Here is a 27,795-nt window from a genome sequence, read left to right on the forward strand (position 1 = left end):
CGATTTTAGTTGCTGGTCTTATTTGAATAGAAATAGACAGAAGTGCCTTCTAGCTGTCAGTGATTTTTCAACCTCCACTTTGGATCTCAAATATCAACCATCCCTTTGCTTTCACAGATGCTCATTATGTTTTACCATTAGTTAGCCTTTACTCCAGGTTCCAGCATCTTCAGTTTCTTGTGTCTCTTCATAGAGAAAGATTTCTAGAGGGATTACAGATAGTTTGAATGAAAGGGTAATATCTGGTAGTGTATGAAGTATGAAAATGCCATGAAAGTGCCATTTTGGAGCAAAAGGAATGTGATCTAAGTGCTGAGGGATCAAACTATTCTACATGATTTACAAAAGACCAAAATATAGGTGCAACAGCTAATTAGGGCATGAAGGAGACTTAACACGAGTAATATATATTGTGTTTCTTGAAGGAAGAAGTTTAGTTGGACAATTTACTAAATATATCTGGAATGGGCAGGTTGTCTTAAAAGAATGGATATGCTGGAGATGATTTAGAAGTAAAGGTCAATGTTTAGAAATAAAGAATCACCCATTTAAGACAGGTGAGGGATTTTTTTTTTCTTTGTGGACTAACAGCCTTTACAGCTCATTTTCAAAGAGTGATAGAAGCAGAGTCTTTCAATATTTGTTAGATAGTGACAGGTTGATTCTAAGTAAGCAAGGAGGGGAAGAAGGAATACTGCAGATTTCAGGTCATAATCATTACCAGCCTTGATCTTAATGAACAAGCTGAATGGCCCATTTGCACTCTGTGTTTGCAAGATGTCAGAGCCATACAGTACTACAGCACAGAAACAGGCCTTTTGGCTCATCCAATCCGTCCCAAACTATTATTGAGCCTAGTCTCGTTAACCATAGCCCTCCACATTCCTTGCATCCATGCTCTTATTGTCTCTTAAATGTTTAAATTCAATCTGCATCCACCACTTCTGCTGGGCAGCTTGCTCCACACTTTCAGATTAAGTGAAGAAGCTTCCCTTCAGACTCCTCTTAAATATTTCACCATGATGGCCCATCAATAATGCTAAAAAATACTCAATTCTGCATTAAATACTAGATTTAATTCAAAAATATCTGACTTTTATACTTCCAGGCTTACCAAAGTTGTACGTAGCAGTCTTATAAATATACGTAAAGCTGTCAAAGGACTTGTGGTAATGTCTTCTGAACTGGAGAATGTGTTTGATAGTATGCTGGTAGGCAAAGTTCCAAACATGTGGGCAGCAAAATCCTATCCATCTCTTAAACCACTGGGCAGTTATGTGGTAGATCTTCTTTCAAGATTACAGTTTTTCCAGGTAATTGATATTAATTTGGATCTATAATATACAAATAATATTTATATTGCTTAATATTATTATATTGTACATAAATATATAATATGTAGTATATTGTAGAATATCTTGCATTAATAAAGGACCTTTCTAGCAGTAATAACTATTCTAATGCTAGCAATGTTAAGAAATATTCTATTTTAAAACCAATGTCTAATATAGTGTGTCAAGGTTGTTGTCTTAATCATTATAACCATTGGAAAATAGCAATGCATCTCAATACGATGGTCGTGGTGTGCAATTGAAATTCTTATTTACTCTTACCTATTAATATTTAAAATTCTTGGACTGTAAATAGTGACAGTATCAGTAGAACAGTAGTTATTGCAAAAACCTAAACAAGCATTGTTGAAATATCCTGCGCTAATAAATAACTGTTAGTACTTTAGCTTTGGAGTACACCTATTTTAAAGAAAAAGAAACTTGCTTAGCATTATGTTTAAACATTTTTCCCCAAAGGAATTTGTTTTGATGCATAATGTGCTGAGCTAGTGAAATGTAAGATGCCAGAATTTGATAGAGTCATTGTATCTAGAGCAGCAAAATGCTATTTGACATGAAGTAGGGCATTGCTGATACTGTTGAGTGCTCTCTTTGTTAATATCTTTTGTGTATAGGATTGGATCAATAAAGGGGCTCCCAATGTATTTTGGATATCTGGATTCTACTTTACTCAATCTTTTTTGACTGGTGTCTCTCAAAATTACGCAAGAGAATATACCATACCCATTGACCACATTGGATTTGAATTTGAGGTAAGATATTTAAAGATATTTAATTATTTGTTCCCCGCTTTTATCATCATATTCTTCTCATTCCCTCTTCAAGTGTTTTTGTGCATAGGTCTGATAGAGTAATCCATTTCTATTTTGAATCTCCATAGAGTAATAAACATGGAAATAGGCCCTTGGCTTGACTCATTTCTCCCAATCAAGATGCCATCTCAGCTCTTCTTATTTGCTTCCATTTCACCCATTCCTCTATGGTTTCTATCCACAAAGCTGTTGAAATTGTGTTTTAAACATTATTATTGCACTTAACCACTTCCTCATTCCTTAAACACACTAGTGTGAAGATGTTGCTCTTGGGTTCTCTTTTAAATCTAAAACCTGTCCCCTCTTGTTTTTGCAACACACACAAAATGCTGGTGGAACGCAGCAGGCCAGGCAGCATCTATACAAAGACATTTCGGGCCGAGACTCTTCGTCAGGACTAACTGAAAGAAAAGGTAGTAAGAGATTTGAAAGTAGTTGGGGGAGGGGAAATCTGAAATGATAGCAGAAGATCGGAGGGGGTGGGGTGAAGCTGAGAGCCGGAAAGGTGATAGGCAAAAGGGACACAGAGCTGGAGAAGGGAAAGGATCATGGGACGGGAGGCCTAAGGAGAAAGAAAGGGGGAGGGGAGCACCAGAGGGAGATGGAGAACTGACAGAGTGACTGTGAGAGGGGCAGAGAGAGAAAAAAGGTGGGGGGGAATAAATAAATAAGGGATGGGGTAAGAAGGAGAGGAAGGGTATTAACAGAAGTTAGAGATATCAGTGTTCATGCTGTCAGGTTGCAGGCTACCCAGACGGAATATAAGGTGTTGTTCCTCCAACCTGAGTGTGGCTTCATCTTGACAGTAGAGGAGGCCATGGATAGACATATCAGAATTGGAATGGGACGTGGAATTAAAATGTGTGGCCACTGAGAGATCCTGCTTTCTCTGGCGGACAGGGCGTAGCTGTTCAGCGAAACGGTCTCCCAGTCTGCGTCAGGTCTCATCAATATATAAAAGGATGCACAGGGAGCACTGGACACAGTATATCACACCAGCTGACTCACAGGTGAAGTGTCGCCTTACCTGGAAGGACTGTCTGGGGCTCTGAATGGTAGTGAGGGAGGAAGTGTAAGGGCAGGTGTAGCAATTGTTCCGCTTACGAGGATAAGTTCTAGGAGGGAGATCGGTGGGAAGGGATGGGGGTACGAATGGACAAGGGAGTCGCATAGGGAGCAATCCCTGCAGAAAGCAAAAAGAGGGGTGGAGGGAAAGATGTGCTTGGTAGTGGGATTCCGTTGGAGGTGGCAGAAGTTATGGAGAATTATACGTTGGACCCTGAGGCTGGTGGGGTGGTAAGTGAGGTCAAGGGGAACCCTATCCCGAGTGGGGTGATGGCCGGATGGGGTGAGAGCAGATTTGCATGAAATGGGAGAGATAAGTGGAACAAGTGCTACACCTGCCCTTACACTTCCTCCCTCACCACCATTCAGGGCCCCAGACAGTCCTTCCAGGTGAGGCAACACTTCACCTATGAGTCGGCTGGTGTGGTATACTGCGTCCGGTGCTCCCGGTGTGGCCTTTCATATATTGGTGAGACCCGACACAGACTGAGAGACTTCATTTCACTGAACACCTATGCTCTGTCCGCCAGAGAAAGCAGGATCTCCCAGTGGCCACATATTTTAATTCCATGTCCCATTCCCATTCTGATATGTCTATCCACGGCCTCCTCTACTGTCAAGATGAAGCCACACTCAGGTTGGGGGAACAACACCTTATATTCCGTCTGGGTAGCCTCCAACCTGATGGCATGAATATTGACTTCTCTAACTTCTGTTAATGCCCCTCCTCCCCTTCTTACCCTGTCGTTTGTTTATTTATTTCCCCCCCTCTTTTTTTTCTCTCTCTCTGCTCATCACTCTTTGCCTGTTCTCCATCTCCCTCTGGTGCTCTCCTCTGCCTTTCTTTCTCCCTAGGCCTCCCGTCCCATGATCCTTTCCCTTCTCCAGCTCTGTATCCGTTTTGCCAATCACCTTTCCAGCTCTTAGCTTTATCCCACCCCCTCCCGTCTTCTCCTGTCATTTGGGATTTTCCCCTCCCCCTCCTACTTCCAAATCTCTTACTATCTTTCCTTTCAGTTAGTCCTGATGAAGGGTCTCGGCCCAAAATATCAACAGTGCTTCTTCCTATAGATGCTGCCTGGCCTGCTGCGTTCCACCATCATTTTGTGTGTGTTGCTTGAATTTCCAGCATCTGCAGATTTCCTCATGTTTGCCCTCTCATTTTTGATTCCCTTACCCTGTGTGCTTTCTTGGTGTCTCTGTCCCTCATGATTTTCTACACCTCTAAATGTCAGCCCTCAGTCTCTTAGCCTGCTGAACCTCTCCCTATACCTCAAGCCCGAGTCTTGGCAGTATTTTCACAAATCTTCTTTATACTCTTTCTTATAACAGAGGAACCAAAAGTGTACACATTACTCCAGATGCAGTCTCACCACTGTTTTACAACTCCACTATCCCAACTTATTATGTTCATTACCCTGCTCAATGAAGGCCAGCTTAACCACTCTACTTGTGACACTAACCTTGTGGAACCACATACTTGTTCTGCTAGGTTCATCTGTCCTACAACACAATCCCCGACCCCTGCTGTTCACTATTAAAAGTCCTATGCTGGTTTGACTTCCCCCAGTCTAACACCATTTGCCTTTCCTCAGCCCACTTACCTAGCTGATCAAGATATGCTGGTAATTTTTGATAACCTTCTTCATTATCTGCAATATCATCTCCAAACTTCCCAACTGTGCTTTATATATTTTCATCCAAATTGTTTATATAAATGATCAATGATAATGAGTTCAGCATTGATCCCTGTGGCACACTGTTAGTCAGAGGCCTCCAGTCCATAAAAACAATCTTCCACCATCATTGTTTACTTCCTACCATCAAGCCAATTGGTTATTTCTCCCTGGAGCCCATGAAACTTAATTTTCCTGAATAAACTACCACGCTGGACCTTTAATAATTTGATACTGATAATATTCACTGAGCTGCTCTCATCAATCCTCTTCATTAGCACTTTTAAAGGCAGTTGAAAACGTTTAACTAATCGAAAATAACTGATTTCTACAGAACAGCAACACATTGTGTTTGATGTTAGGCCTGTAATCTGGTTTAAGTGAGGGTTTAGTGTTACACTGAAAATAAAAGAAACTGCAGACGTTTGTACATAGCCAGTCAGGCTGCATCAATGGAAAGATAAATAGAATTAACATTTCAACTAAAGAAGACAAATGAGGCTCGTAAAACTGTGAATGTGGGGAGGATTGAATTAAATTAATGTTATTTCTTACATACGTGGAGTAAAATTTTTTTTGTTATGTCCCCATCTAAATGTGCCACGTGTAATCATAGTAATTTATAATAAATGGAACAGTCAATGAAATATAGAGTACACTCAAATCAGCGTGAGCTCATCAGTCTGATGGCCTGGTGGAAGAGGCTGTCCTGGAGCTTGTTGGTCCTGGCTTTTATGCTGCGGTACCATTCCCGGATGGTAGCAGCTGGAATGACTTGGGTCCCTAATGATCCTTTTTACACACCTGTCTTTATAAATGTCCTGAATCATGGGAAGTTCACAACTACAGATGCACTGGGCTTTCCGCACCTCTCTGCAGAATGCTGCGATTGAGGGAGGTACAGTTCCCATACCAGGCAGTAAGGCAGCCAGTTAAGATGCTCTCAATTGTGCCCCTGTAGAAAGTTCTTAGATTTGGGGGCCCATACCAAACTTCCTCAACCATCTGAGGTGAAAGAGGTGCCTTTTTCACCATGCAGCTGGAGAGTACAGACCACGTGAGGTCCTTAGTGATGTGGTGACGAGGAATTTGAAGCTGTTTACCCTCTCAACCGCAGATCCACTATTGGGAAGTGAGAAGTACGCGTATTACTTGGTTTATACTTAATATTGATTTAACCTAAACATTGTTTTAAATAAATTTCGTAACTATGTTCTATTCTCATTATTAGAACCATAGAACATTACAGCACAGAAACAGGCCCTTCGGCCCTTTTTGGCTGTGCTGAACCATTTTTCTGCCTAGTCCCACTGACCTGCACCTAGACCATATCCCTCCATACCCCTCTCATCCATGTACCTGTCCAAGTTTTTCTTAAATGTTAAAAGTGAGCCTGCATTTACTACTTCATCTGGCAGCTCATTCCACACTCCCACCACTGTCTGTGTGAAGAAGCCCTCCCCTCAATGTTCCCTTTAAACTTTTCCCCCTTTACCCTTAACCCATGTCCTCTGGTTTTTTTTTCTCCCCTAGCCCCAGTGGAAAAAGCCTGCTTGCATTCACTCGGTCTATACCCATCATAATTTTATATACCTCTATCAAATCTCCCCTCATTCTTCTATGCTCCAGGGAATAAAGTCCTAACCCATTCAACCTTTCTCTGTAACTCAGTTTCTCAAGTCTCGGCAACATCCTTGTAAACCTCTGCACTCTTTCAACCTTATAAATATCCTTCCTGTAATTAGGTGACCAAAACTGCACACAATACTCCAAATTTGGCCTCACCAGTCTTATACAACCTCGCCATAACATTCCAACTCTTATACTCAATACTTTGATTTATAAAAGCCAATGTACCAAAAGCTCTCTTTACGACCCTATCTACCTGTGATAGGTAGATAGGTGCCACTTTTAGGGAATTATGTATCTGTATTCCTAGATCGCTGTGTTCTACTGCACTCCTCAGTGTCCTACCATTTACCTTGTATGTTCTACCTTGGTTTGTCCTTCCAAAGTGCAATACCTCACACTTGTCTGCATTAAACTCCATCTGCCATTTTTCAGCCCATTTTTCCAGCTGATCCAAATCCCTCTGCAAGCTTTGAAAACTTTCTTCACTGTCCACTACACCTCCAATCTTTGTATCATCAGCAAATTTGCTGGTTCAATTTAGCACATTATCATCCAGATCATTGATATAGATGACAAATAACAATGGACCCAGCACTGATTCCTGTGGCACACCACTAGTCACAAGCCTCCACTCAGAGAAGCAATCCTCTACTTCCACTCTCTGGCTTCTCCCATTGAGCCAATGTCTAACCTAATTTACTACCTCACCATGTATACCTAGCAACTGAGTCTTCCCAACTAACCTCCCATGCAGGACCTTGTCGAAGTCCTTATGTTGTCCATGCAGACAATATCCACTCCCTTCCCTTCATCCACTTTCCTGGTAACCTCCTCGAAAAACTCTAATAGATTAGTTAAACATGACCTACCATGCACAAAGCCATGTTGACTCTCCCTAATAAGTCCCTGTCTATCCAAATACTTGTAGATCCTATCTCTTAGTACTCCTTCCAATAATTTACCTACTACTGATGTCAAACTTACTGGCCTATAATTTCCCAGATTACTTTTAGAGACTTTTTGAAACAATGGAACAACATGAGCTATCCTCCAATCCTCTGGCACCTCACCCGTAAATACTGACATTTTAAATATATCTGCCAGGACCCCTGCAATTTCAACACTAGTCTCCTTCAAGGTCCGAGGGAATACCCTGTCAGGTCCTGAGGATTTATCTACTCTGATTTGCCTCAAGACAGCAAGCACCTCCTCCTCCTCTTCAATCTGTATAGGTTCCATGACCTCACAACCTGTTTGCCTTATTTCCATAGACTCCATGCCAGTTTCCTTAGTAAATACAAATGCAAACAAGCCATTTAAGATATCCCCCATTTCTTTTGGTTCCATACATAGCCGACCACTCTGATCTTCAAGAGGACCAATCTTATCCCTTACTATCCTTTTGCTCTTAATATACCTGTAGAAGCTGTTAGGATTATCCTTCATCTTGACTGCCAAAGCAATCTCATGTCTTCCTTTTTGCCCTCCTGATTTCTTAAGTTTTTTTTGTACTTTTTATATTCCTCAAGCACCTTATTTCCTCCCTGTGGCCTATACATGTTATACATCTCTCTCTTTTCTTTATCAGGGTTCCAATATCCATCGAGAACCAAGGGTCCTTATTTTTGTTCACTTTGCCTTTAATCCTGACAGGAACATACAAACTGTGCTCTCAAAATTTCTCCTTTGAAGGCCTCCCACTTACCAATCACATCCTTGCCAGAGAACAACCTGTCCCAATCCACATTTTTTTAGATCCTTCCTCATTTCTTCAAATTTGGCCTTTTTCCATTTTAGAACCTCAACCCGAGGACCAGATCTATCTTTATCCATGATCAAGTTGAAACTGATGGTGTTATGATCACTGGAACCAAAGTGTTCCCCTACACACACTTCCGTCACCTGTCCTAACTTGTTTCCTAATAGGAGATCTAATATAGCATCCTCTCTCGTTGCTACCTCTATATATTGATTTAGAAAAATTTACTGAACATATTTTACAAACTCAAACCCATCTAGACCTTTAACAGTATGGGAGTCCCAATCAATATGTGGAAAATTAAAATCCCTTACTATCACAACTTTGTTTCCTGCAGTTGTCTGCTATATCCCTGTAGATTTGCTCCTCCAGTTCTCGCTGACTATTAGGTGGTCTATAATACAGCCCTATTAATGTGGTCATACCTTTCCTGTTTCTCAGCTCCACCCATATGGCCTCAGTAGACAAGCCCTCTAAGCTGTCCTGCCTGAGCACTGCTGTAACATTTTCCCTAAATAGCAATGCCACCCCCCACCCTTCATCCCTCTGCCTCTATTATGTCTGAAACATCTAAACCCTGGAACATTAAGCTGCCAGTCCTGCTCCTCCTGTAGTCAAGTTTTACCAATGGCTATAATGTCATAATTACATGTGTCAATCCATGCCCTCCGCTCATTTGCATTCCCTACAATATCCCTCGCATTGAAATAGTCTCACCTCAGATTATTACCACCACACACAAACCTTCTATTTGTGACTTTGTATGAACTTTTAGTATCATTTATTTTCACCCCGCTCCACAATCTGCTCTGTCACTCTTGTTCCCATCCCCCTGCAAATCTAGTTTAAAGCCTCCCCAATAGTACTAACAAACCTCCCTGCATGGATATCGGTCCCCTGTAGTTTAGGTGTAACCTGTCTCTCTTGTACAGTTCCCACCCCAGAAGAGGTCCCAATAATCCTGAAATCTGAAACCCTGCCCCCTACACCAGTTCCTCAGCCATGTGTTCATCTGCCATTCTATTCTTACCCTCACTGGCACGCGGCACCACCCTCGAGGTCCTGCTTTCTAACTTCCTACCAAGCTCTTTGTACTCACTCTGCGGGACCTCCTCACTCTTTTTTCCTGCGACATTGGTACTGATGTGTACCATGACATCTGGCTGATCACCCTCCCACTTCAGAATGCTGTGCACACGATCAGAGACATCACTGACCCTGGCACCCGGGAGGCAACAAACCATCTGGGATTCTCTTGTCATGACCACAGAACCCCTTCTCTGTACCTCTAACTATCATCCCCTATCACTACTGCTCTCCTCTTCATTACCCCCCCACCCTGCACTGCAGAACCAGACTCAGTGCTAGAGATCTGGCTGCTACAGCTTGTCCCACAGCTTTTACAGTATCCAAACTGGTATACTTGTTAAGGGGAATGGCCACAGGGAGCCCTGCTCTACCTGCCCTTTCCCCTTCCCGTAACCCAGTTACCTGCGTGCTGCTTCTTTGGCGTGACTGCCTCCCTGTAGCTACTATCTATAAACTCCTCATTCTCCTGAATGATCCAGAGGTCATCCAGCTCCTGCTCCAGTTCCCTAACAGTTTGTTACAGACAGACATACTTTATTGATCCCGAGGGAAATTGGGTGTTTGTTAGGAGCTGCAGCTGGATGCACTTCCTGCAGGTGTTGTCATCAGGGAGACTGGGGGTCTCCCTGACTTCCCACATCCTGCAAGAGGAGCATTCCAGCATCCTGTCTGGCTGGCATTCTCTCTACTCTAACCAAAAACAAAACTTACCGGATCCTACCCTCACCTCTACCTGTTCATGCTGAAGCCTGTTAAGCCAAAGCCATCCCACTCTGCTCCCTCTCACTCCACTGCCCGCTGTATACGGTGGTTGCCCCTTTAAACCTTTGGCATTTTACGTCACACGCCTGCACAATGTAGCCTGTTTTCCCTGAGCAGTGTAAAAAAAAATGACTTCTCGCCAAGATTCCTTACTCCTTCACTCTCAGCCTCTTGCTCCGATTTTAAAAAGTATTATGCAAGTATTTTCTTTGAACCTAGACAAAACATTTAACCAAATGTTGTTTGCTATGTTTTCTAGGTAATGAAAGAAGAAACTAATTTGGACCAGAAACCAAATCATGGAGCATATATTAAGGGATTATTTTTGGAAGGTGCTCGCTGGGATAGGGAAAAGATGGTTATTGGAGAGTCACTTCCCAAAATTTTGTTCGATATTATGCCTATTATATGGCTTAAGCCAGGAATCAGTGCTACATTTCTGCATGAAAATATCTATTACTGTCCTGTTTATAAAACCAGTGCTCGGAGAGGTACATTATCGACGACAGGCCATTCAACAAATTACGTTCTTTCAATAGAACTTTCCTCAGATCGACCAGAACGACACTGGATAAATCGTGGTGTGGCAGCACTTTGTCAACTGGATGACTAAACTTGTCAATTCTTAAATCTCCAAAAACATGACTGATTATATCTACTCTTTTGAAGCAACAAATAATTACACATCAAAAAACACTTGTGCACACACCATTTATGAAGCAGAGTCTGTCAATAATAAACATTTAATATCTTGTGAACAAAAAAATAAAAAGGAATAACTCAAAACACACCAGCTGTTGCTAATTTTAAACATATTTCGCTGAAACTGGACATACAATTTCTTCACAAAATAGACACACATCTTGCAGGTGATGACTAATCAATTATTTTCCATTGTGCAAAGGAAGTGAGTATTTTAATGCATACACAGTATGTTAGGATGATAAATGAATGTTTTCAATTTGTGGCTAGCTGTAATTTAAGAATTATTTCAGCATCTATCACTAGCATAAGTCATTAGCAAGTATTTGTGTTCCTGATCCTTCTGCGACACTACCTCCCCACCCCCATTCAACAAGCTCAGAAAAGTGTTATGATTATATTACTCTGGGTCCAGACTCAAAGAATTTGTTTAGAATAGGGAAAATATAGACTTAAAAGTATATATAGCCAGGCTGGAAGACAACAATAATATGTACCAGCCTTTTTATCTATCCCATCCATATTTTTACTTAAGCAGAACATTTTTCAAAGTTGAAATTTTGCCAGTCACATTAATTTACCCACTCTAATTAACACCTAGAAAGAACAACAGTTTGGCCACAAAAGATATACTAATCTTAGAAATGTAGCAAGGCATATCGTGTTGTACTGTTCAGGAGAGTAGTGACAGTGCAAATGCATTTTTGGATCAGTCAACAGAAATCAGACACATACTACAAAGATAAAAGGTACTGCCAATGAGTTGCAATACACCTTTTACAATGTCGCAATGCTACACTTTACCTGCGTGCGTTGATAAAGATGACAAAGATCTCTGACTGGAAGCACTCTAATGCATAAAACACTCATAGCAATTGTCTTTGATCAATGATAGGTTAGGTTCTAAAATCAAAATATTCTGAAAGTGGTGATTGAGAATTTATTTGTTCATTTAGTTCAATGGTTATTAAAGTGGGTGATATCACCCCCGGGGGTTGTAGGAATCTCTAAGGAGAGCAATAAAGATAAAGGAGGTGGGGGGGGGGGTGCTTAGCAACACAGTGGGCTGCTGAGGGAAGACAGACTTAAGAAATGAATTGTTTAAGCATTTTATCCTCAGTGCCTCATAATTAATTAAAATGATCACATAATCACCTCCTCTCTTGCTAACCTACCGTTCTCTTAAAAATTTGCTCAAAGTGCGTTATATGTAGTTGAAAAGCCATGTGCCATTTCTGTATTTGGCATACAAGAAACCTGGACTGAAGAAATTGTTTTATTTCCAGGTCCAGCCCACATACATATTATTGCTGTTCACTACTATAGTAGTGTTAGCTAGTACAATTCCCATATTCTAATCATGCAGTGATGCAATTCCTGTGAATTAGAGTATGACTTTCAAAGGGGTAAAGTTAAGAATTTGCCCTTCGGATGGTCTTAACTGCATTTCTCTAGCCCAAGGCCCAACCGAGATCATCTTATACCTTCAGGCAGATTTTGCCTGAACTATGTTTAAATCAAAACTTTCCCCTCTTTTGATTGCAGTGCTTGGGGTTGGTCTTAAACAATAGGCAACTGAGTATGGTTGTTAATACATTATGAAAATGATAGAAGTAGACAAAATGAAAAAGTGTAAGAATTTGGTGTGGAGTATCTGAAACATGGATTTATACCAGCACCAAGCCATCAACAGCAGCCAATGTGTCTGTTGTGTGAAAAAGTAACCCCTCCCCAAATGAGGCAATGAAACCATCTAGACTCCTTGAACATTTGAAGAAAATACACTCTAATAAAGCAAACAAGAATGTAGCATACTTTCAGTCACTTAGTGAAAACTTCCAGAAACAAAAACAACTTCAAAACATGTTTGCCAGCATTTCACAACGAAACAGTGGTGGCCTGCATGTTTCATAATACATTTTATTGTTATGTCTGGAAACCTCATACAATTGGAGAAGAACTGATTCTGTCAGCAGTAAGGGAGGTTCTGAGCATGGGTTTGCACAAGTCATCAGACCAAATACTTAAAGCTTTTCTGCTCAGTGAGAACTCTGAATAGATGAAATGTCTGAGAATGTGGAAGACACATTATGCAACATATTTAGGATAACAGAATTTGTTTTGCAGTTGGAGCAGTTACTTTTGCCAGGAAATTAATCTTTGCTTCATGGTTATGTTCTTTTAATAAAAGATGAAAACATGGTTCAAGAATTGTTATTTGCAAGGGGACTAGAAACAAATATGAAGGGGGAGTCAATATTTTGGGTTTTTCAGCAATTTTTCAAAGAAGGACATTCCACTCAGCAACATTCTTGCTTGTGCAACAGATGGTGCACATTCTTGAAAAAAGCTGTATTATTTACCATCGACTTTGTAATCTACAGACAATATCTTATTGCAAACAAAACCTAAGTAATCAACTACACAAATCATTATATACTGTTATTGCACTAGTCAATAAAATCAAGTCCAATGCTCTCAATTCCCAACCATTTCATGAGCTTTGAATTGAGAATGATGAACAGTTGAATGTTTGCTGTTGTACACAGAAGTCAAACACTTCAAACACTTTTATGCACTTTTTGAAATTGTGATAAAATTCTCTGAAGATTTGAATGCTTCACTGAGTAATCAACTCAAGAATATTAGGAATGACATTGCTTATTTGTCCAAATTATTCACAAAGTTTAACGAAATCAATCTACAATTGCAATGAAATGTGAATCTTATCAAAGTCAAATCAGTTGTCTCCACATTTCTGTCCATTTAAGTGCAACATTGGCCATCACATCCTTTTCCAATTTCTGATGCTCTCTGTGTTGGAAGAGAAAGAATGAATAGCAGATAATGATCTTCAAGTATACTGAAACCAACCTGGGTGACTGGTATAAAGACATGTCAAACAGATTTCAGGATCTTTCTCAAACCAAATTCCAGATTGGGTAATACATTTATTCCTGAACACTTGTAATAATGAATTACCAGGTGGGATGGTGGAAGAACTGATCTCATTCCAAAATGACTTAACTGAGGCCAAGATTTTAAAAAAATCAATACTTTAGATTGCAAAAAAATAAAAAATCACTGAATGCCATCCTGCACTGTGGGAAAAGGTCAAGATGTTCTTTATTGCCTTTCAACATTATATTTAGTGGAGTAGTTTCAGTGCAGTTACCCAACTTCTAAAAAAGTAATGAAACAGACTTCAAATTACTGAACGTGAGATTCCTGAATGATATTCACCCTTAAGTTGTAAAGCTAATATCACTGCGACAAGCCCATCCATATCATTGAAAGGTGACAAAGCAATGAAGTAAATAGTTGAACGACTAACACACACCCTGAAATTGTTTTTACTGTAATCAAAAGAAATAATTTTATTTCTAGCTTTAAATAGATTTGAATAATTTTTGCAATTATTTTTCACTGCTTTGAATTTGCGTTTCCCATTTTCTTTCACTGTGCATTGTAAATCAAAATTATTTATTTTTATGTAATGGCTGTAAAGGGAGAGGATATGGTCTGGGAACCAAGGGGCAGTAACCCAAAAAGGTTTGGGAACCACTGATTTAGTTCAATATCAAAATGCAAAATGCTACACTTTACAAAGAAATTTATCACAAGTAGTCATAAAACAACCAGTTTCAGCAAATTTTACTGAATTGCTCCATAGGTAAAAAATAAGGTTACAATGTCAGAGATTTCAAATCAAACCAAATTCTGTATTTCAATAATGAAATAAGCCAATCATTTGAATTTTCTGCAGCATTACAACTTACAACACTTCGTCCTACCATTTTCATAACCATCCACCTTCCACAATCTATACTGTGTAAAATTAGGACAGAAGTGCATGGGAACATCATCACTTCTAATTCCTTTCCAAAGAATTATGATACCTTCAGCTTAAGCACATAACCATTGTTAGATTGCAGTCGAATCAAAGCCATGCAACTCTCAACAAAAGGAATTGTGGGAGCAGCATGGGGCTCATTAAGATGGAAGTTCGGCATCATTCTTTCAATCATGATTTGAGGAAATAAATGCTCACATCTCAAACACACTTAGGGACCCAAAGGAAGAAACAAACCACCTTGTAAATAAATAAGATTGTAATGCTGGAATCTGGAGCAACAATTTGCAGAGGAGCTCAACCCTCTAAGTTCCTCCAGGAAACCGTACATTGTAGTGTTGTCTGCACTTTAAAGTTTTATTTCCCCAAGCAATCTGGCATATTTATGAAGTTGATGTATGAGTGAAGCGTAACACATATTTTCTCTCTCCATTTATCAGAATAACCTCAAATGAAGATTAGAAGTCCATAATGAAGCACCAGAGAATGTTGTTCTATTTTTCAAAATGTATTTGCATTGAGAATATTGGTCAATATACCAAATGACAAAGTTAAAAAAATTCTGCTCTGAGGTAATTGCACAGGCTACTTGCGAATTTAAATAAGATTGCTACAGCCTATAGATTTACCCAATAAAATTAAAATATATATAATGAAGTAATAAACCATTTACATGATATAAAATATTGACTTGTTTCTGTTACATCTCATCATGTGACTGTAGGTACACTGGTTTGGCAAGCTTCCTCAGCCTCTCTTGCATTCTAAACTTGCGTCCTTTTTTATCAGCAAGTCCCATTGGGGGTAAATGTATCTGTAAATAAATGTAACTAGGTTAAATCCAAATCAGGGTGAAACTACACTTAGTTATTTCAATTCATAAATAATACCTTTACAAAATGTCATTTTCACTGATACACTATGCAAGAACAAACATTTTGAAATTGAAGGGCAAATTCAGTGCTCTTCCATAGAATCTCGATCAGTTTAGAACTGACATTAATATTAAAGCCCAATCTCAGGTATGTAGAGTATGGTTTGGTTTTAAAGTTTTCTCAATTCCTAATATTAAAAATTTTAAATTGGTGAACAAAAGTGCACCCCAACTGCAATTTTTTTCTAAATATATTTAAAATTTTTCACATTACACTCTGATTAGCCTAAATAGAAAGAGTTGGCTGCAGAATTCTTGACCCAAATTCCTACAATGTGAGCAGTCCCTTTGTATGAAAAATAGAAAATGTAAAGTCACTCGCAATTACTACAACTTTAAAAGACTCGGGAGGGGGGGTGTTAATGGCAATATTCTTTTCCCTCTATATTGATAGTTTGCAGAAACAGGTATATGCAACTTCTTTTAATGTGGGATCGCTATTGCACATCAACTACCATGTAGTCCTGACAAAGCATGGTCTTTAATTCAATGGCAAGGTGGTCTAAGACCATGGAGAATCAGGTGTATTGACTGATGAGTCATTTAGATATAGATAAATGTAAACAGACATCCAGGCACACTAACAGCACTTAGACATTGTCAAAGAGCATATTAATGCCCACAGTCTTTGCTGGACTTGAAACTCTCCTAATCCTCCCTCCTCGATCACCCTCCCTTCCTGTAATCTCATTTTCTTAATCTCCTTAAATAAACCTTTAGGATGACTGACAAATGAATTATTCACATTTCATTCTCACTGGAAATGTTGCTATCTCCATAAACAAATCATTACCAGTCAAGTAACCTATATTTGGAGTTCTAGCCTTAGTTGCAACATACGTTCAAGCTCCTAAACTCCTAAAAATCTTCAAAAGCAGCATTGCTTGTAGAGTCATTTCATAAATGCTTGACTTAAATCTCACCAGATGTGCAAGATGAATCATACCAAGAATTTCTAGTCATGAAAGATTACTAGAAATGGTTTCATTACCTGTCATTCAATGCAAGATCAATTATAGTATTGAAGTTTCTAGACCCAATTTACACTATGAAACATGATCAGAATTTCAGCAATATGAAACATTCATTAAATTATTTTAAATCAAATGCTTGTGTGGATTACATATTGATTTACAAATAATTTTAATTTACACAGCAACTTTAAGGCAGCATAGCAGTATTGTTAAACAGATACCAAGAATTATGTGTTACATAATAACACATGACCAAAAGGGAACACAGAAAATATAGCACAGCGATTCAAAATGAGAATTCCAGAAACTAGAGCCTTGACAAGTGAAGGCACAGCTTCCAAGATGGTCATGCAATTAAATTTGGGTACGTAGCTAGAGTCAATGGAGCAGATATTTACAAAAGGCTAAAACCCCAACTCAGCATATTTACTTCAACACATTGACTTATTTATCAAACCTCTTTCAGGATAGAGATGTAATGTAAAGATGATAACTTACAGGTCGTGGATAAGGAATTCTATAATGCAGTCCTGTGAAAGGAATCAAAGATCAATGTTAGACGGCACATTATCCTACGAATTTACTATTCAAATATTAAATAACTTTTACATTATTTTCCTTACCCATCTCTATCCTTGTGTGGCATTCCATTATGCAGCTTTTAATTGCTTCTGCATCTGTTAACTGCAAAAGCATTTTATTAATAGGTAATGAGAAATGATAAAGAAGTTATGCTTCCATAAATCTACACATTTTAAACCTTAATGATAAACTCAGTTTCAGATTAGGAAAATTTTTGACCATAACTTGTACGGAAGACAATTTGAATAATCTTTGATTTGTAAGTAACTTTGGTTTAAACATTACAAGTCCTTACGCAAAAATTCAAAACTGGATACTTAGTTACAAGTGAATCTGTGTCCACATTCAAGACATTACATCAAATCATTAAAAGTAATCTAATACTATCTTAATTTAAATAGAAACATTCCAATCAAAGGTGGGGTGTATTATTTTCAACTTCCTTCTAAACAGCTCTGCAGCTTTTTATGTGTTGTTTATGATCTTAAAGGCTAACTTCGTAAACTTGGTTTGTTCTTCAAAGATTATGCTCTAGTGGCACCCTATGCAATGTTTTTTTCTATATTACATCTGTTACATGAATGCAAATTAGAAAATATTAAAAATAGTTGGACATTTCAAATCTTTATCATCATCATTGACATTATAGCTTATATTAGACAGGCTATCATCCTACTCCTGCTAAACTTACTGAATTGGGGCAGTCAGTCCACATGTGCTGCTACGTTCCTGGCACCAACATAGCAGGCTCATGGACTCACTAATCCTAACCCACGCCCCTTTCTTTGGGAATGTGGGAGGAACCACACACGGTCATGGGGAGAACGTACAAACTCCTTACACACAGCAGCAGGAATTGAACCTCACATGGTGATTGCTGGCTTTGTAACGGATTGCTTTAACTGCTATACTGCCATGCCGCTCTGTCTCAGGGGAATTGGAAGACTGTGGTCAGTGTCTCTACAACTTTCCTCTCACTTTTCTTAATTGAGAATACACTTCATTCATACTTGTTGAGCTTTGACCTTTGGTGACTAATATTTAGTAACTATTTTTATCATTTCCAACACGATTATTTCACTTTTACATTGACAACATGTGAAGACATATGCAATCTACTTAATTAGTATCTCAGTTTTAGTCAGATAACTCTCCAAGGTAAAACTTTAAAATGTCTCACTGACAATGTACCAAGTAATTTTTGTCAACAGTTGCCATATCGAGGTAGTATTCAACCTTAACTTGATGTATTTTACAAGTAACACTCAGGAAATACACAACATTCTTGAGCCACAGTTTGGGAACCATTTTAAGATTTAGTATTTAAAACATGATTTACCTTGACCCAGATTAATAGATTACAGATAAAAGTCACACTTTATACTAATGATTAATTAAGTGACTACTTTTGGGGTCCGTGGCTAAATAAAGATTTTCAAACATTAGAAGTAGAATAAAATTGATTAATATTTTTTCCTCTCATCCACTTCCTACCATCAAAAATGCACTAACAGCAATGCACCCTGTTCAAATACACCTAGGAAACAGACATTCCCCCTAAAATAATTAAATATGTAACAAATTAAACCATTGTAACTTACATTTCTATTTTTTCTAAATAACGTTTTGGCCTCGGTAATGATGTATTGTTTCTCCTTCAGAGTGTCATCTGATAAACCTGATAGCGCCTGCCATGTTCTTGCTATTCTGAAGATTCTTCGATAAAGACTAAGCACTTCACTTCTGGTTGCTGCTGTCATCTGTTCAAATGAAAAAAATCTATAATCATTATTTAGATAATGCTGCTGCATTATCTGAAGTGGAACAAGGAATCGCGCAGTAATTGTTGAGAGGAAGGATATGCATGCTTTGAGATCATGCAGCAATGGTCCTTGGATCACTCTTGGTGTCAAAATAAGGCTGGCTAATTAAAATATGTAAAATTCTGATAGACCTTACCTTGCCAGCTACTAGTCTAAATCTAATGAATAGTTTCAGAAGAAAGGAGGTCAGTTAGGACAAGATGCAGAAATTTCATTTATACAAAGGTTTATAAATCTTCAGAATTTTCTAAACCAGAGGTATAGATGTTCAGTTGCTAAGAATATAAACGCGGGAATGAAAGATATTAGACTTAAGGAATGATGAAATGTGAGAGTTGCAGAAGAAAAAGCTGAGATCACCTGCAGTTTGAATAGTGGGTACACTTGAAGGATTGTTGTTACTTCTTTAACATACAGCATAAAAACTAGCAGAGAGCAGATGTATTTCTTACTTTCTGCACATGGCTTTGGGGAGGCAGTAAAATTTTTAAAAAGTTAATATACATATGAAATAATTTCCAAATGCCATTACAAGAGAATTTAAAAGACAACACTCAAATTTCAAAAAATATTCTTAATTAGTTACCTCATTAAAATAATATGTATAGCCTTTTGAGAATTACTAAAGGGAAGCACTCCTGGAAACTATTTTGTTAAGTGAAATTTTAGAACTTGAAAAGGCAAGGCAAAGTGTTTTTTGGTAATGTATTTCAAGAGTCTTTGATCTACAACGACTATATTTTCATATGCCAGGAGAGTTGGCATTATTACCAAAATACCCATAATTTATTTTGCACAATCCTTTAATATATGAAGCTTAGCGCAATTAATTATTTTCATCAGTAATGGAATGTGCATATTGCTTTTCTACAGGATTCATAGCTTCCCAATCTCCAACTCTATTTGTAGGCCGTGATTTCTAGAAATGGTAACACCCATGTCACATTTCACTGCACAGAAGCACAACTACACCTGTACTACTAACTGCCAAAATTGCTTCCATTAAAATGTAAGCTCTCTTGCCATTGAATCTATTGCTTCCATGGCTTTGATTATCCGAAGTTTTTCTGCTTCGGGTTATCAATCACTATAATCTCCAATTCCAACTTGGCATACAAAATACTGCTCATCCATTATTTCCATCCTTACAGATAATCATCCCAAGCAACTCACACTACCTCCAAAACTCTATGACACACCTTCGCAATGATGAAAACCAGTCACTTTGATTCCCCTTCACTTCTTCATAACATGCCTTAATGACTACTGCCTGGTAGCTCCCACTCCACCATCCTGAAGTGTTTTGAGAGGCTGGTCACTGCATACAAAGTCTAGCCTCCCAGCCAAATTCAACCCACTGCAAATCACCTGCCACCTCCCTGGCTCTACCATTATCTCTGGAACATCTGGATAGCAAAGTCATCTATGTCAGACTACCGTTTATTGACTACAGCTGCCTTCAAGACGACAATTCCAAGCAAACTCATCTTCAAACTCAGAAACTCAGGACTCAACATCTCCCTTTGCAGTTGTATCTTTGATGTCCTAACAAACCACAATCAGTAAGGGTAGTCAATCATGGCTCCACTATGATTATTCTCCACAGTGGTGCCCCACAAGGCTGCGTCCTAAGCCCCTTACTTTACTCACTAAACACTCAAAACTGTGTGGCCAGGGTCTGCTCTAATTCCTTCTGTAAGTGTACAGACGATACCAGTTTAGTGAGTCATATCTCAAATAGTGAGTTGGAGTACAGCAAGGGAATAGGGTGTGTAGTGGCATGGTGACATGCGAACAATGCTTCTCGCAATGGCAGCAAAACAAGAGAGCCGATCATTAGTTTCAGTAAGGGGCTAATACACATGATCCTATGGTGCTGAGGCCAAGTGAGTTGACAGCTTCAGGTTCCAAAGTGTGAACAGCACCAATAGCCTGCCCAGGTCCAACCATTTAGCCCCATGGCCAAGAAAGTTCACCCACACATCCACTTCCAAAGGAGACAAAAGAAATCTGGCATGTCCTCTGAGTCTCAACAATTAAGATAAAATGCTAATGAGTTTGGTGAGCAATCTAACTTTTATCCAAATGGACTGAATTATTGAATTGAATTGACTTTATTTCTTACATCCTTCACATATACAAGGAGTAAAAATCTTTACATTACATCTCAGTCTAAATGTGCAATCATAGTAATTTATAATAAATAGAACAGTCAATGTAACATAGAAATACACTCTGATCGGCATGAGTTAATCAGTCTGATGACCTGGTGGAAGAAGCTGTCCCAGAGCCTTTTCCTAGCTTTTATGCTGCAGTACTGCTTCCCAGATGGTAGCAGCTGGAATAGATTGTAGTTAGGGGTGACTCGGGTCCCCAGAGATCCTTTGGGCCCTTTTCTCACCCCTGTCTTCGTAAATGTCCTGAGTCATGGGAAGTTCACATGCTGGGCTGTCTGCACCACTCTCTGCAGAGTCCTCCGATTAAGAGAGGTACAGTTTCCGTACCAGGAAGTAAGGCAGCCAGTCAGGATGCTCTCAATTTTGTCTCTGTAGGAAGTTCTTAGGATTTGGGGGCCTATACCAAACTTCCTTAACCATCTGAGGTGAAGGAGATGCTGTTGTGCCCTTTTCACCACATAGCTGGTGTGTACAGACCACGTGAGGTCCTCAGTGATTTGGATACCAAGGAACTTGAAGCTGCTTACCCTCTCAAACCCAGATCCATTGATGTCAATAGGGATTAGCCCGTCTCCATTCCTCCTGTAGCCCACAACCAGCTCCTTTGTTTTTGTGACATTGAGGGAGAGGTCGTTTTCTTGACACCACTGTGCCAGAGAGATGACTTCTTCCCTGCAGGCCACCTTATTATTGTTTGAGATTAGGCCAATCAATGTAGTGTCCTCAGCATATTTAATTAGCAGGTTAGAGCTGTGGGTGGCGACACAGTCATGGGTATACAGGGAGTAAAGGAGGAGCTTAGTACACAGCCCTGAGGGGCTCCAGTGTTGAGAGTCAGAAGGTTGGAGGTGAGGCAGCCCACTCTTACCATCTGCTGGCAATCTGCCAGGAAGTCCAGGATCCAACCTCACAAGGCAGGGTCAAGGCTGGGGTCTCTGAGCTTCCTGTCGAGTCTAGATGGAATTATGGTGTTGAATGCTGAACTGGAGTCCAAGGACAGCATTCTCACATAAGCATCTTTCTTCTCCAGATGTGTAAGGACGGTATGTAGAGTTGTGGCTATTGCGTCACCTGTCACTCGGTTGTGTCAGTAGGCAAATTGTAAGGGGTCCAGTCTGGGTGGTAGCAAGCTGCAGGTGTAGTCCTTGACCAGCCTCTCAAAGTATTTGATGTGAGTGTAACATTCAGGCATGTTACCTTGGTCTTTTTTTGGTACAGAGACAATGGTGGATACTTTGAAACAGGAGGGCACTCTACACTGGTAATTAAGACTCAGTCACTGTTCCAAAAAAAAATTGTTGGATTCTGCCACAACACTCCAGTATTTCCACATCTTAGAAAATTTTCCTAGTGCTCACAGAAACTCTAAAGTAAATGGAATTACTTCTCTTGACAATCTAGTAATCATATAAAGTAGATGACTCCATCGAACAATGTTATGACAAATCTGTAATGCAATTAATTGCATTCATATTAAATAAAATTGTATACAAAAAGATGTAAATATAATTTGATCAAGTGCTAATTATGTAAATATAATTGCTAATTACTTGCTGCAAATACGTTCACCCACATCTCTCTGCAGCTTGGCGTTCTGCAACCTCTCACCAATTAGTTTATATTATTTTATTTTTCCTGCCATAGTAGGCAATTTTACATTATACTTCACTTGTCTGACTTTTGCCCAATTAACCTCTCTGCATTCTTCTGTAGCCTACATGTTGTATAGCCTCTTTACAATTCACTACACATTTGCTTCATCAGCAAATTTAGCTACTATACCATTGATTGTTGACAAAGTTCTTGTGGGCTTGACAAGATTGATACGGGAATTATGTTCCCCTGTCAATGATATCTAGAACAAAGCATTCTAGTTTAAAAATAAAGAATTGACCATTCAGAACAGAGCAATGACTCACAGGGTAATGAATCTTTGTAATCCCAACCCAAGAGAGCTGTGGAGACTCAGTTGCTGATTGAGATTATTGAGATTGATAGATTTTTGGATAACAAGAGAATGTAGAGATATAGGATTAATGCAGAGATATTGAGGTAAAAGATCAGCTATGATCTTACTGAATGGAAAGAAAAAAAAGGCAAAAGGCCAAATTGTCTACAGCATGCACTTCTAAAGTGGTACATCCTTATAAAGTAAAACTATTTTAAAAATAGAACATTTGAGTAGAAGGACTTATTTCAAAAATACATAAAGCAAGCACAGAAGTGAACATTACTGTTTTGCTTATATCTGAGGAATTATGCTGATCTGTTTATTATAGTGACTATTGACAAGAAATATCAGGATATGGGATGATCAATTAAGAGTGATCTATTATTACAATCATTAATATGAACACAATAGTACAGCGCATTACAGGCCCTTCGGTCCACAAGGTGATGTGTTTTCCCCTCATCCTTTTTATTATATTTCTGTTATCTAATTGGGAATGCTTTGTAGAAATGTAGGTCTCTCTATTACCAAGGCACTGAATCTTGCGATTTATTAATCTGCGTCCAACTTCTTCCATTAACAAATCAGCCTCTAACACTTAGAAACAAAAAATAGAGATGAGTAAATAAAGGAACGTTTTAATAAGACCACAAGACAAAGGAACAGAGTCAGACTATTTGGCCCATCAAGTACGTTCAGCCATTCAATCATGACTGATTTATTATCCCTCCAAACCCCATCTGCCTACATTCTTCTCATAACCTTTGATGTTCATGAATCTCTTGACCTCCACTTTAAATACATCCAGTGACTTGGTCTCCACTGCCATCTGCGGCAATAAAGTCTACAGATTCAACGCTCACTGGCTAAAGAAATTCCTCATCTCTGTTCTAAAGGGACACCCTTGTATTCAGAGGGTGTGCCCTCTGGTCTTAGACCTCCCACTAAAGGAAACATCTTCTCCATATTCACTTTATCTACCTTGCACTGTTTGATAGATTTCAATGAGATCTCTTGGATTTTTCTAAAATCCAGAGAGTACAGGCCCAGAGCCATCAAATGTTCCTCATAAACTAACCCTTTTATTCCCAGGATCATTCTCATGAACATCCTCTATACCCTCTCCAATACCAACACATTCTTTTTCTATATATAAAAAGGGGCCCAAAATTGTTCACAATTTTCCAAGTATGGTCTGGCCAATGCCTTATAAAGCCTCAGCATTACATCGTTGCTTATTTATTCTAGTCCTGTTGAAATTAATGTTAACTTTGCATTTGCCTTCTTTACCACCAACTTGACCTGCAAGTTAACCCTTAGGTCCCCTTGCACCTATGAAATTTGACCTTTATTCCTTATAGCAGAGTGCATGACCAAAGACTTCTCTACACTGTTTCACCTAATGTCACTTCTTTGTCCATTCCCCAAATTTGTCCAAGTCCTTCTGCAGATTCCCTGCTTCCTCAACATTTTCTGCTCCTTCATCTATCTTCATATCCTGTGCAAACTTGACCACAAAGCCATCAATTCCAGCATTGAAAGACAATGTGAAAAAAGTGGCGCCAATACCAACTCCTGAGTAACAATACTTGCAATGCTTTTATCATGTTTATAATGTTTCTATAACAAAGACCTTGAAGCAAAATGAAGAGGAAAAGAGTTTTGGGAGTGAAATGTTGAAGGCAGTGATATAAAGAGGGATAAATGGAGAATATCGCTTTTTGACTCTTGGTCCAATCCTGCAGCAGTGCAGAAATTAGTTGAAATTGTCAAACTAGAAGTTGCAAGACATCAGCAGAGGAGAGATAACCATTTTAAAAGTCAGCTATCATTGGAAATGGGATAACCAGTTTTGTGTGATGGGAGTAAAGAAATAGCTCAGTTTTAGGAAACTAATGAAATGGGCAACATCAAATAGAAAAAGCTAGAAATTGGGTTTGAGAGTGGAACAGGAAAAAAATACAGGTGGTGGGAAGACACTTACTGATTTAGCTTGCTAGGCAAAGGAAAAAAAACAATAAATGAACCTTGCCTTGATGATTATTACACACATCATGTTTTTATGTTTTTTCTTTAAATATTTGAGCATGGATGGATACAACCAGGGTTTTAAGGAAGAAATCTGATGCCAAACACATCATTCATTCTATCATTACTAACAAGAAAGAGAATCAACACTAGTTGGGCAAGTAATCCAGAAGTGCATTAGAGAATATCTCCAGGCATAACTAAAAACAAGCTTTCAACTGGGTGAAGCTATGGCAAAGGACAAGCTGCAAAAGCAACCTCAAGCAGAGCCAAGCCATCTCCACGGCCAATGGATCAAATCAGCTGTTCAGAAACATCCAGCTGTAAATGAAGGTCAATGAAAGCTATTGCTTATCACTTATACAACTGTTATTTTTCTGATCTGAATCACTAGTATTTGTCAGTCATCCAATGATGCAGAAGCAATGAACCAACTAAGTCATTAGTTCTATAGAAGCAGAATATAATTGTTAATGGAAGAACAGGATTATATGTAATGTATATCGGGGAAAAAGGTTTGCTAATTTTCAGTATCTACAGACAACCTTTAAGTCAGCAATATTCCTCTTTGTGTGAATGTAGATACAAGATCACAAGAGGCTGCAGAGGGCTATAGATTCAGCCAAGTCCATCAAGGGCACCCGTTTCCTCACTATCAAGACATCTTCAAAAGGCAATGCCTAAAGAAAGCAACAACCATCAAAGGCCCTCACCACTCAGGAACGCCCTTTTCTCATTACTACTATCAGCAAGAGAAGGGGGTTGGAGTGGGGAAAAAACCGACACACAGTGTTTAAGGAACATCATCTTCCCCTCTGTCATCAGATTTCAGAACAGTCCATTCTTCTTTTGCATTATTTATTTTAATTGTAACATAGTATGTTTTGTCTTGCATAATATTGCTACTACAAAACAACAAATTTCACAACATGTCAGTTATAATAATCCTGATTCAACCCACACACCCTTGTGGTGCAAACAAACTGTAACACCTGGAGAATATCACACAGTCACAGGGAGAACTTGCAGCCTCCACAAAGGCAGGGCATGAAGGATCAAATCTGTTTTGTTGGAACCACAGGCAGTGGCTGTTTGCTGTGCCTTTCTGTGAATCAACTTGAAATGTTTTATAATGCCTAGAGAAAAGGCAAATGAGCTGTGGCATACATAGACTGGCCAGAAACATTTCAATACATTAGCATAAATTGTCATTAACAGGCTTTGTAGATGTAATCACAGCAAAAAAACCCCTGCCTGTACAATAAACCGAATTACTCCATACTGTACACATGTTATTGAATACATAAATCTGGATACTCATGTGAACCGCTGAAGACTTCAAAACAGAAATTATACCCAGGAGGCAGAGATTTAAGATATGGTTGTTAGAAGGAGGATCTACAATATTTCTTGGAAGGTAGTGAGAATCCTGAACTTAGTTGCTGAACTGCACAGAAGGCAGCATTTAAAAGTATCTGGATGAACACACAGCATCTCACAAACTATATGGTTACATAAAGAGGTTAAAGAGTGATTTAGATATAACCACTTTGATATTGAAGTGGCCTGGTTCAGCTCTGTATTCTACTGTTCTCTTTGCTTCACCCTTCCTCCACCGTTAACCTTTAAGTTCACAAAGTTTTATCTTGAGGAAAACGTGCAAGCTCTCTCATACGGTGACTGAATACCCACTACTGCACTTTGGCCATATCCCCCAGAGCCCGAACTCAAATGTTATCGTCACATCTGGAAAGAAACACGCATTTTAAGCTAAGATTTGTTTCCCGAGACAACCGTATACAATCATACGAAATTCATTGGGCGTGATTATGCAATTTTCCCCGCAGTAGCTTGTAAAGTTCCGCCTAATCAATACCAGGAAATAATAATAATCTCCAGTGACTCAGAGCAGAGACCTTCCCCTTTAACGAGCATTTATCAAAACGTTCCTGACCTTTAAGAATATGCCTCCAACAGAGGCGTACTTGGATTATTTTAACAAAGCCACCAAATCTTAGGAGACGCTGAACGTTTAACCGCATTTCGAGGTAAAGGTAGAGTATCAGGTCCTTTTGAAAACAGACATTTGCAGATGATTTCTTGGGACAGTGACCTCCCAAATAATCCTGTTTTATTTGCCAAGGAGCCTGATGTGTCAAAGGAGGTTGTGGGGAAAGATATTCAGCATGAGGAACCCACGTTTAAGAAGCGAAGGATGCGGAGCGACACCCACCTGCCCACAGCGCTGCTCCACACCCAGGCAGAGGGGGCGAACAGCGCATGCGTTGCCGCCCAGCAACCGGGTCAGCTCGAGCGCCGCTCCCGTGCGCACTCAACCCTCCACGCTCCGTTTAGCGCCGAAAATGAAGGGGGAGGGCGAGGACCGCGCACGGCGGCGGTTACGAACTCGGGTACGCGCACGTCCGTTATGTACGCTGAAAAACAAGGTGTCTGTTTTCACTTTCCTTTCCCCAGCACCAGCGCCGCCTACGTCTTGCGTCACTGTTGATCTGACCACAAGGTTTGATGAGGTAATGCGCAGGCGAAAAGCTGGTGCCCGGCGCAGTAGGAAGTGATGAGGGGAAGTTTCTGTCTCCTTAAATTATCTGCGGAACGGTGGGTGT

General features: G+C 39.4%; 3 protein-coding genes across 8 annotated transcripts in view; 2 read left to right on the plus strand and 1 right to left on the minus strand.

Annotated features, from left to right (window-relative positions):
- The window catches only part of dnah3 (dynein axonemal heavy chain 3), a 156,707-nt gene extending 145,927 nt beyond the window's left edge, over nt 1–10,780 (plus strand). The window contains exons 58-60 of the mRNA XM_059979325.1: nt 1,109–1,313; nt 1,967–2,104; nt 10,407–10,780. Coding sequence (XP_059835308.1) covers nt 1,109–1,313; nt 1,967–2,104; nt 10,407–10,760 — 697 coding nt within the window. The 3' untranslated portion in view covers nt 10,761–10,780. The remainder of the gene's footprint in view (nt 1–1,108; nt 1,314–1,966; nt 2,105–10,406) is intronic.
- Nucleotides 1,199–27,541, minus strand: lyrm1 (LYR motif containing 1). Of its 3 annotated transcripts, none has more exons than XM_059979324.1 (6): nt 27,405–27,541; nt 18,794–18,952; nt 17,234–17,294; nt 17,109–17,140; nt 15,376–15,516; nt 1,199–1,334 (listed from the first exon to the last, which is right to left on the minus strand). In XM_059979324.1, exons 2-5 carry the CDS (start codon nt 18,950–18,952, stop codon nt 15,403–15,405), a joined length of 366 nt encoding a protein of 121 aa, XP_059835307.1. In that variant the 5' UTR covers nt 27,405–27,541; the 3' UTR covers nt 1,199–1,334; nt 15,376–15,402. The 3 variants fall into 3 exon arrangements, with proteins under 3 accessions (XP_059835307.1, XP_059835306.1, XP_059835305.1); XM_059979323.1 differs by lacking the exon at nt 1,199–1,334 and adding an exon at nt 10,908–13,663; XM_059979322.1 differs by lacking the exon at nt 1,199–1,334 and having other exon boundaries at nt 14,485–15,516.
- Nucleotides 27,472–27,795, plus strand: part of dcun1d3 (defective in cullin neddylation 1 domain containing 3) — a 36,977-nt gene continuing 36,653 nt past the window's right edge. For 2 of the 4 annotated variants that reach the window (XM_059979316.1, XM_059979318.1), the window contains exon 1: nt 27,661–27,787. The gene's annotated coding sequence lies outside the window, so the exon portion shown is untranslated. Of the gene's footprint in view, nt 27,583–27,650; nt 27,788–27,795 lie in introns of those variants that run through there. The other 2 variants (XM_059979321.1, XM_059979315.1) reach the window with 2 other exon arrangements.

This window comes from Hypanus sabinus, chromosome 9 (genome assembly GCF_030144855.1).
Source record: "Hypanus sabinus isolate sHypSab1 chromosome 9, sHypSab1.hap1, whole genome shotgun sequence".
Lineage (NCBI taxonomy): Eukaryota > Metazoa > Chordata > Chondrichthyes > Myliobatiformes > Dasyatidae > Hypanus > Hypanus sabinus.